General features: G+C 33.1%; 1 protein-coding gene across 1 annotated transcript; it reads right to left on the reverse strand.

The window, feature by feature from the left end:
• On the reverse strand, window positions 8,829-11,290 carry LOC104736287 (protein RETICULATA-RELATED 1, chloroplastic). The gene is made up of 7 exons (XM_010456250.2): window positions 10,709-11,290; window positions 10,529-10,627; window positions 10,195-10,418; window positions 10,009-10,078; window positions 9,841-9,920; window positions 9,621-9,685; window positions 8,829-9,214 (listed from the first exon to the last, which is right to left on the reverse strand). Exons 1-7 carry the CDS (start codon window positions 11,288-11,290, stop codon window positions 9,021-9,023), a joined length of 1,314 nt encoding a protein of 437 aa, XP_010454552.1. The 3' UTR covers window positions 8,829-9,020.

The raw sequence follows: 11,391 nt of genomic DNA on the forward strand, positions 1-11,391 counted from the left end.
ATAACATGGGAGAAATATTTTTTTTTACTGTTGGCCTCATATATAATATTTATTACATGCAAAGTTGCATGTTCCATATAAAAACAAAGAGATTAAATCACCATGAATCGTTTTGCAATATTTTGGAGTTGCACTATGAACGATTCATCATAGCTCATTTCAAGATGAACATCATGGATGTTTCACTTTATCACATGCGACATATCTATGTGATAAACTATAGGATATGACTTCACCAAAGTTATATCGCTATGGGGTGTCAAATTCACCAAAGTTTATCGACTTATTGTCAATGTGGGATTCCTTTAATTCTTCCCCTCGAGATGATAACTCTTGGAGCTCATTCATCTCATACTAAATCCCACTTTAGGATCAATAACATACCGTTTTCGGTTATGTCTATTATCTTAGATCTTTATAAAATATGAGCTTAGTATTACCCCCTCTCAAGATGATGACTTTTATGTCCATTCACCTTTGACCGAATCTTATTTTTAGATTGGTTATATTTGGGGTATAATATTGGGATTTATGAAAGAAATCAAATCAACATATATATACAATGAGCTTGTTAATCCAAAAAGATGGTGAATGGGCCAACATTATATGATTTTGGAGGCATAGCCTACTACAGAATTAAGAAGGAGGTATATAATCATCGACTCCGTAAACAATAAATAAAATTTTTAATAATTTTAATAAACTATAAATTAGATGTTACCTGAAATATGAATGAAGTGCAGTGCTTACAATCTCATGAAATGTGAACGGGGACATGCAATACTTTTAAAAGAAATTTTGTTTCTCTAAAAAAGTTCACAATGATTTTTAATATCATTGATTGACCGGGATGGTTTAGCCCGTAACACTAAATTTACTATCATTATTACCACCTTTAATTTTGCATGATATAATCATATACATGCATATCTCCAATATGGTCAAACTTGTGATACCATATTTATTTATAGTCTCAACATAATAGAAATAACTTTTCTTTGATCGTAGAGTAGGCAGAGCCTATCATATATAACAATCAATCCGGGAAAGACAAAGGTTTTATTTGATCATTAATGAGGCAGAACCTCTATATGTACAACGAACAATCCGAAAATGACATAGCCTTATGTTTGATCGTATAGAAGGCAAAACCTATCTTTCCGGAAAGGACATAGCCTTTTGTTAGATCGTGATGGAGGGGCGAAGCCTACCATATCAAATGATCAATCCAAATATTATATAGATTTATATATGATCGTAAAGGAGGCAAAGCCTACCATATATAACGATCTATCAGTCCGGAAAAGAGATAGCTTTTATTTGATTGTAAAGGAGGGAGAGCCTACCATATATCTAACGATCTATCCGGATATTATTTAGCTATAGATTTGATCGTAAAGGAGGCAACGCTTACAACTTATGACGATCAATCCGGAAAATGACATAATTTCACAAAGTCTATAATATTTATGTTCTATAAACATATATGAAAATAATATAGATTTACTTACCTTGTAATAGCTCCAGCGGTAAATATATCGTGCTGATAACGTGTTATAAATAATAGCGTAAATATATGTGTATATATGTATTTGTATAAGGAACTATATAATTGTACAAAGAAAATGGAGGAGGAACGTGGGAGAGGAGAGAGTGAGGAAAAGCAACATTAACACATTTCTTATTCTTCTTCTTATTATGTCAACATCTTTTTCTCACACCTTATTGTCACTTACATAACCTCTATATATACTAGTGATAAGACTATGATGACTCATGCACTACACAAAGAAATAATGACAAGTGTACAAATGTGAAGGACAAGTGGTGAAGTGGTGAACAAGTGTTACACCAAGTAAAGGGATATGTGTCATTAAGATGGAAGACACATGTGGTGATGGATAATCATAAATTTTTTTTATTTGTACTCAACAAAGAGATCCATGGCTCTTGTCGTCTGTTCAATGGTGCAAATAATTGTGGTTGCTAACTGAGATTGCCAATTATAAAGGTATAGAGGGTTACACCACAGACTTCTGCTTGGAAAACGCCAAGCTAACGCTTCTTTATTTATTCTTATAAAACAAATCAATGATTACAAGAACAAATCTAAGCACTCTTCTCTTTTCTATCTAACTAACCCTAGTATAGATTTAAAAGAAGAACAACAGTCACCTTCTTAGCTATTGATTGATTAGCTTCGAAGTATACAATCTCTCACAAAAGGTTTCAAAGTGTTAAGAAAACCTACGACTAAATTTGTTGGGTCTTTTATACTAAACCTCTCAAAACCCTAACAAGAAGATCTTCAAATCTTCGTCTAAGGCAAATACTTGTTCGCCAAGGTTTCTCCTTCCTTATCATCGAGTAAGATATTCTCTGAATATCTTCTCTCCCAAATCTGTTTTATCTTCATACATAGACAATGACACGTCAGCTACACCTCCTTGTCACACGTCACTCATCCGTTCCTAGGTACAGAGTCATGTGTCCTTACAGCTCCTTGTTCCACAGCGCTCTGCTACTGCAACTGCATCTTCTTATAATACATCATTTTGTAAAGGAATTGTGTGTGTTTTTTTTTATTTTTAAAATATAATTTATCCATGGTGATGGTGAATCTGACGTGCATTGTAGTGCGAAAAGGATTCTACGGAGGCCTCGCGACGAAATCGAGAGGTTGAAGTCTGATCCTACCGATCTGGCCTCCTCCTTGAAACAAAGATAATTATTGAGGTTCAACCTCTCTGCTCCAATATGGATGTTCTGTGGCGCTCAATCCCTGTTAAATCCGAGAGTGATCTCTGGAGAAGGTGAGGAATCCATTCTTGAGTCCAAGTTCATGCACATTACATGTTATAGATCAACAGAATTGGTTAAGTAGGTAGTGATGAGACGTTCGAGTTAGTTTATTCCAATTCTTCTACACGCTTGAGTATTTGAACCAAAGTCTGAAAATGTATAAGTGGAGGAATCAGAGGAATATTTTGGAAACTAAAGAGAGGTCGGATTTGTTAGACAGAGGTATAGCCCACATGTTGCAAAAAATAAGTTAAGAACCTCACTTGAAAAATAAACAATATTGTCGACAATCTTCTGATTTTTTATCCCTATAAGAGTTAATTTCATATTCATATCCCATGAAAACATCTTTTTAAAAGTTCTAACATTGAATGTTGATCGATCGCCTAATTATAGAGATAATTTAAACATATTGACATCCCACATTAAATGCAAATATACAAAGTTTCATTAACATTTTTCGTGCTATGTCGCTACAACGGGTTGTCCAAGTGCTTCACCTCATCTGCCATAATAGAATTTCCGACCAAGTCAAGAATGCTTATATGGTGAAACGGTTAAACTCGACAATGAGTATCCGTTCACTAATCTATGTTACATATTTTTCTAAAACCTCATATGTTATTTTTCAGATGTTAATTTGTGATGCAATCTCAGCTTCGACTTCTCAAAAAAACATAGTTTACTTTAAATATGTTGTTTCTGCCAATGTTTCGGTTTAAAAATATTTATTAAAAATGATGAATCTCAAGCTTGTTTTATATATATAATAATAATCATTTTCTAGAATTGTAGCTCCAGTTGATAACATGTCTTATAAGAGATGCTACATCACATATCATCTTTTGAAAAGGCTTGCATATCATTTTTCTAAATTTTGTTTTTTTAGATGGATTATTTTTTCAAGATTTTTTTCATAATTTTCCCAAAAAAGTGTGACCCTTACAATGTCTTCATTTTGGATTAAATTTTTTTAAGTTGAGTTGCGTAATTAATCTTTTATTTTCCTTTAAGTAAAATTTCATAATAGATCTTTCTAGTTTATGTCTCTTAGGAACTAATGTTTCACTTCAGTTTTATTTTTTTGTTTAGAATTTTATAAATACAATTATATAAACTGTTTTTTTTTTCATTAAGCATTATAATCTTACTTCCATTCTAAAACTCAATAACTCATGTTTCACTAACATCCTTCACTATAAATAGGTGCCAACAATGTTTATTTTTGTTTGTGTGGATACTAAACAAATTAAACTATATAAACATATAAAATCCACTAACCTGTATTTCTCTTTCATCATATCTAGAGTTACTATCTTAAGCATATCTTGCAGCATTGGCTGTACTGAGTATCTTTTTAATGGGCATTGCCACGAACAATCTTAAAATCAATAACAAGGATGTTGTTCACTTACCAAGATTCAGTCAAGCTCAACAGATTTACTGAAAGGAACAGGTAAGGAACCATTTTGAATTTTGTTGATATGTTGCTGCAATCCACTTTTCCAATTATGTAATTGATAATCCTGTGATATTAGATATTTTAAAGTTGAAATTAACTTAAAAACTCAGAGAGAGGACTGCAATTCCAAGTTGGAGCACATATTAGAGATGTTAGAGACACTACTTTATGATCAAAATAGAGGAATGCTGAAGGATATATATATGCCAATATCTTAGTAGAAGAAGAATAAGACATATAAACACTAACAAAGAAGAAATCTAAAAAAAAAACTCAAAATATCCAAACAAATCAAGAGTGATTGAACATGGAAGGTAGAAATAAGATCCTAACAAGATACATTAAACAATTTTGAATGATTTCGACTGTAGAACAAACAACAATCATATACCTAGTGGTGGAAGTGAAGAACATGAACAGGTCTGATTTCTTTTTCTGGTTTGGTTGTTCACTACAAGTAGAAAAATTCTTGGGTTCACCCCTAGGGGTAAACCACTCTTATTCACCCCATCTTAATTAACCAATCAAAATACAACAAACTGCCATATAATTAAACGAAATTATTTGTCTGTTTGGGTTTACAAAAGAGTGGTTAGGGTTTAGATTTTACAATTAAACAAAATTATATGTTGGGTTGGGTTTATAAAATAGTAGTTAGGGTTTAGATTTTACAATTAAAGAAAACTGTATTTTAATTTGGGTTTATAAAAAGAGTGATTTGAGTTTAGATGTTATAATTTAAAACTATAATATAATTTTAAAATTAATTGATATACATAATTTATTTCGTTAATCAATAAGTTGTTTCTTTAAATAAGAGGGGGTGAATAAGAAAGGTTCACCGATAGGGGTGAACCCAAGAATTGTCCCTACAAGTATAACCTGCACTCACCTTACGTTTTTTTATTTCTCTTATTGATTAAAAGGGGGAAAAATAGCATTTTATTAATAATAAATAATTTGGTGACTAATCGGTTAATTACATGTTTGTTTACTTAAAAACTATAAAATCAAAGTGTATACAATATTGGTGTGGAACAACCAGTTTGATAATGCTATACAGTCAACTGCAGAACAAATGTGTTTTGTGAGACAAGTTCGGTTCATATAAATAAGCTATGCATAATAATGGTTGATTGGTGAAAACTAATTTGCGGTACATTTTATTAAATATATATATATATATATATTTTTTTTTTGGTAGAAATTAAAATCATAAATATTGTATAAATGCGAATGACAACCTTTTTTTGTTAATGGTCTATAAAACAGTTTTTTTAAAAACATCACACTTTGAAAACAGCAATGGTTATGTTACCATTCAAGGCCATAATAGTAAAAGAACAATTCTTGAGTTCACTCCTAAGGTGAACCCCTTGGTTCACTTCTCCTTATTTTAGCCAATGAAAATATGACATCTCGTAATACATTTAAGAACCTATTTATTCACCTCTTTATAAAATAAGGAAACAAAATTTGTATACATTATTATAAAATTAAAAACTTAAACCGCTTATTTATAAACTCAAACCGATATATAATTTCATTCTAATTGTAAAATATAAACTCTAACCATCTCATTTGTAAACCCAAACCGACATATAATATCCTTCTAATTGGAAAATCTAAACCATAATCATCTCATTTGTAAATCCAAACCAACATATAATATCCTTCTAATTGTAAAATCTAAACCCTAACCATCTCATTTGTAAACTCAAACCAATATATAATTTCATTCTAATTGTAAAATCTAAACCTTAACCATCTCATTTGTAATCCCAAACCGACATATAATTTTGTTTTAATTGTAAAATCTAAACCCTAACCACTTCATTTGTAAATCCAAACCGACATATAATTTCGTTGTAATTGTAAAATCTAAACCCTAACCACTTCATTTGTAAACCCAAACCGACATATAATTTTGTTTGAATTGTAAACTAAACCTTAATCACCTTATTTGTAAACCCAAACCGATACTTCATTTCATTCTAATTGTAAAATCTAAACCAAGCCAATATTTAACTTTCCTTAAAAAATTATACAGAATTTGTTTTCTTAATATGTATTGTTTTTTAATTTAATTTTCTTTTATTTTTTTAAACAAGATAATATATAAAAGGTTCTAATTGGATGAAAAGGAGGAAGTGAACAAGAAAGTTCGTCCTAGGAGTGAACCTAAATATTTTTCATAGTAAAATTGTTTTGAGGAAGTTATTTCTAGAAGGTTTTATATCTACAAAAGAATAACTTTATACTTTTCGTCTTTTTTTCTTAAAAACAAATCAGACACACACAATGAGTGAGATTGCTATTAGTGTAACGAAAGATGGGAGACTTCCTTCTTATCTGGCACTAGGTGGCCCGTCGTGGTTACCGGTACGTATTGACGAGGAGCGACAAGGTCTTAGATGATGTCCCTTACTCGGTTTGTGCTTGGTTTTTATTCATTACTCTGTTTCATTCCCTTTGTATTTCAGTACTGTATTCTTTGTCTATTCAATAAAATCATCCAGCGTTAAAAAATTAAATAAAAAAATCAGACACACACACAATGATCAGTTTAGTAATTACGGTTATTAGTTATATGATACTGGTTTAAGTAAACTAAACCATTTTATTTCTCGCATAATGAATTACACACACCAAATCTTTTTTTTTTTTTTTAATTCTAAAACTAGGTTGGTACCCACGCTACGCCGCCGGATTGGTTTTCTATTTTATTTTTGTCATATTTTTCTGTTTTGTTTTTCTTGATTCATAATGTAATATATGTTATTTGAAATGAATTCATAAGTTTTTGTTAATTTCAATAGTATTTTTTATTATTCTTATTTACATCATCATACTTGAGTTCTTTATTTCATAAATTTAGTTTCTGAATAAATTTTAAAATTTATACCAAATAAGTTTAAGGATTACAAACCATTAGTTCTTGATTTGTTTTTCACTAAAAAATCCTCTAGAACAGTAAAACATATTACTCTTTTGATGTCTACATTTTAAATGTTCTTGATGGATCTCTTAGAGTACTTTGGTTTAGGCACTTGAACCTTTGTCTCGTAAATATGACATAAACCAAATATGAAGCTTTTGAAATTTACTAAGATCGAAAGAGAAATAAAAAAATGATAATTTTCACATAGAGAAGTAGTAGTAAGTTATTTGTATTGTACTAAACCTTGAAAAAAAGAAAATGTTCTGGTCCAAAGCAGCAATTTGCTAAATATCACCTTCATTCAAGATCTAAGTCAACAAAGAAGAGGTAAGTCAGTTTACAAAAACACTAATATTTCTTCTTGAAGTAACCCTAAAAGTTTAAATAAAAACGACATCTTTACCTCGATTGGACCTGCGATTCTAAAAGAAATTAATGAACTTTGTCATGCCCAAATTGCTCTTTTGTGAATTTCTTAATGGTTTGTATATCCGACGACAATTGTGGTTTCTATCTTTTCAAATTTCTTCTTTATCCTAATTTGTAACCTCGCCTCTTCTTCCAAGAGTTTTCGATAACCGGAGAATTTGATTTCAGAATATGTAGATTTTGATGAAACTCTTGTTCGAATTAATTAAAGGTGAATTTGGTGAGATTGCTTTGCCTCTTTAACAATGACCTATGCTTCTTCCATGTCTCTTCCCGCACGAGTCGTGTGTTTTCTTCTCTTTATGTTTGTATCATCGAAGACATAACTTTTTGACGATTCTGTTGTTTCTTCTCTCTAACTGAATTCAAGAGCAGTCTTATAGTGTGAAGGAGAAGAACCAACAATTAGAGTGTTCGTGTTTTTTTATTATTATTATGTCGGCAAGGGTTTATGAAGTGAAAGACAACATGATGTGGCAATAGGGGTGTCAATCGGGTTGGCTCGGCCCGATCCGGCCCAAAATCCGCAAAACACACATAAATTTGAGCCATTCTCGGCCCGATCCGAAATATTTCCAAGCTTATATTTCAATGCCCGACCCAGCTCTAACAGAGCTACAAGATTTTTCGGGCTTTTCCAGGTTTATCTTACGGATCAAAAATTCAAACTTATAAGTTAGTTTATAACATGTCTTAAAAAGAAATGTTTAAAGGTGCAATATAAAACAAATCAATCAAACTTTAAATAACTCATCTGTATTCACCAAAACCAACTTAATTTAAAATAAAATAAATTTTATACTTTAACCAAACAAAAAATATATATAATTCATATAAAATATCATAGATAAATATTTTAAAAATATTAAGTACGGTTATTAAGTAAATATGAAAATTAAGATTAGAGTTTTAAATTTTATTTACAATAAATCATTAAAAAAATATTGCAATCAAACAAAAATGTTAACAAAAAAGTATAATTATGTTTGTATAAGTCCGAGTCTGGTGTTTTCCAAGGTCCAGTCGGACCGGGCCAGCCTGCGGGCTTTGAACCTATTTGATATGCCTAGTGACACATAATTTTTTTATTGGTTTAGAAATTTTAAATGTATTAATTGAAATGTTTTTATTAGCTATTGATTTTAAATGAGGTGTCAACACCACCTTCAATGTTGAGGCTGATCTGTCACACAAGGAAAGCAACACATCCTTTCTTTTTATTGTACTGATCTCTTAAAATCACCTAATATAATGTCTTAAAATCTCACCAAATCACATACTATTTTTTCTTTTCTGAAATGAAATATCTAACAATTCCACAAGTTTCAACACACCCCCTAGGCTAAATTACAATCCCGTTCGTAACAAAACCGAACCGGTTTATTACTACTGGACGCCGGACAATTTAGCCCAATCTACAAATTGCATACCGCCATATACATTGTTAGCAAACCGGACTCCCACCGTGAACGCCATGGCGACCACAGGGATGCGTTTGGCCGCATTAGAACCTTCCACGACACGCTCCAGGCCGTTTACGATTTGGTAACGCGCATTGGAAGATAAGCCAAGGAACACACCTGAACAAAAAAGCACAATAAAGAGAAAAGAGTGAGTCTCTATGTAATCAACAACAATTCATAGAGTGAAAAACTTCAGGCTTGTCTCTGAAGTTATGCAACTCAGTTACGTCTCTCCCCATGAATCTAATATTGCAAACAACAAGACGAATCTAGCTAAATATACCCACTGAGAATTGTAAACATAATCGATTCTTAGTGTCATTGGCAAATTCAGGTTCATTACATTCTTAGAAACTAAGCCTAGTTAAGAACCTTATGGCTGATTAGTGAATAACAAGAACTCGGAAAAAGAATAAGACAACACAGTATTGACGGCTTAAAACTGTTGATTTCATTCAATATCGGAGGAGAAAAGCTTCGATGACTCTGCAGAACAAAGTTAGAGATCAAAAGTAAAGCTTACCCCAAAGAGCAGCGCTTTCGAAAAGAGGTGGAATAGGGACGTCTTCCTCTGATTTCTTCACACTCCTATTGACATAGGAAACCCCAAATATGTGTCAGTAAAGAACAGTTTTTTTAGACAGTCAAGTCTCTAGACCACATCATATAAAACCACAGAGAAACTCAGAAGATCCATTTCATCATTGAGAAGTAGCAAGATAAGGTCGATGGTGAAAGAATACCGTTTTGCCGTCATGATTAGATTTGCAATTCCTTGACCGATGAGGCCGCAGCCAAATCCAACCGACCCATACAAGAGTCCCTGGATGAAGAATCACATCAATTAATTAAACCAAAGGTAAGGAAGATCCACAAAGAACATTAAAGCTAGCAATAGTTCTTCTCTATACCTTGTAGAAGAAAGTTGCAATGCGCTGGTTAACTGAGAATTTACAACCTGGCCTTTGAGCTTCAAAAACACTTCACATGTACCCCAAACAAAAAAAGCATATATAAGGACATCTCATCCCGAATATGTAGCCACATTACTTGAAGCCAAAAGTGAAAAAACGAGAGAGCGACAGTGAGAGTTTTACCTGCTAGGAAGGGAAGCACAAGCACGTTTAAGGTCCTTGAACAAACCTGTTGATGCCACGGATGGCTTCCCAATACGTGCATAGGGAGCCAATAGTCCAACCAAAGCAACATCAACCACAAGACCAACTAAAAGATCAGCAGCATACAACTCAAACTCTGACCAGAAGTCTTCCCCTCTCTTCTGTACTTCTGCAAAAGTTGCACAGCAAGAGTCTATGGCTACCTGCATTCACTCCGTCAAACAAACAAGCTCTTTCATATTCAATTTCTTTGACACAATCCTAAATAAAATAGTCCAAGACCAACAATGTTAAAGCTTAACCGTTGACACACCTCGGTTCCAACTTTGAAAAGAAACGAAGGATCTGCAAGCATTCTATTTCGAAGCATAGCACATGACCTCATCAGAAACCCAAGCGGCCAAACAGAACCCTACAAACATGAATACATCATCATACAATTACAATCATAAAAAGCAAAATCACTCCTACATTTTTCCAAAAAGCAAGAAACCTGTAGATCGAGGTAACGAAGAAGGAACAGTTTCCGAATCCCAACGGATTTAGCCGCCTCCAACATATCCTCCGGTAACGTGATCCCTCTACGTTCAGTCTCTTTCATAACTTCTTCAAACTTCAAAATCGGACCAAACTCCTTCTCCTCAGCTTTATCTGCTTCATCCTCTCCATCATCTCCTTCTCCATCATCTCCTCCTCCTCCGCCTCCTCCATTACCACTATCTCCACCGCCGTCGTTATTCCCATTCTCATCGCCGCCATCACCATCATCAAGTTCCGGCTCCAAATCGCTTAAAGTCTCATCCTTTAAGCCACTATAAGCCCACTCCGGTACCGATCTACCAGAGATTTCACCCGAAACCACATCTGATCCCACACATCGGAGTCTCAAATTCCGAGAAGAAGAAAAGTCTGAATTCAAATGGATCCGTCTAGATTCAACACCAGGGCTTCTACGGAAACAAACCGATCCAATTCCAAACCTTTGACCGGCTCTGCATTGGTTTCGCAGCTCTACAGTATTAAAACCATCGTTGTAGACATTCGAAACGTGGGAGATTTTAAGGGAAATAGACATTTGCCTCTTCCACTATTCTTGAGATGATTCTATGATCTATGGATGAAAAGATCCAAATACACAGAGATGCTTAAAAGCTTCAAATGTTTGAAATGGAGACG

Source organism: Camelina sativa, chromosome 13 (assembly GCF_000633955.1).
Source record: "Camelina sativa cultivar DH55 chromosome 13, Cs, whole genome shotgun sequence".
In the NCBI taxonomy this organism is placed as follows: domain Eukaryota; kingdom Viridiplantae; phylum Streptophyta; class Magnoliopsida; order Brassicales; family Brassicaceae; genus Camelina; species Camelina sativa.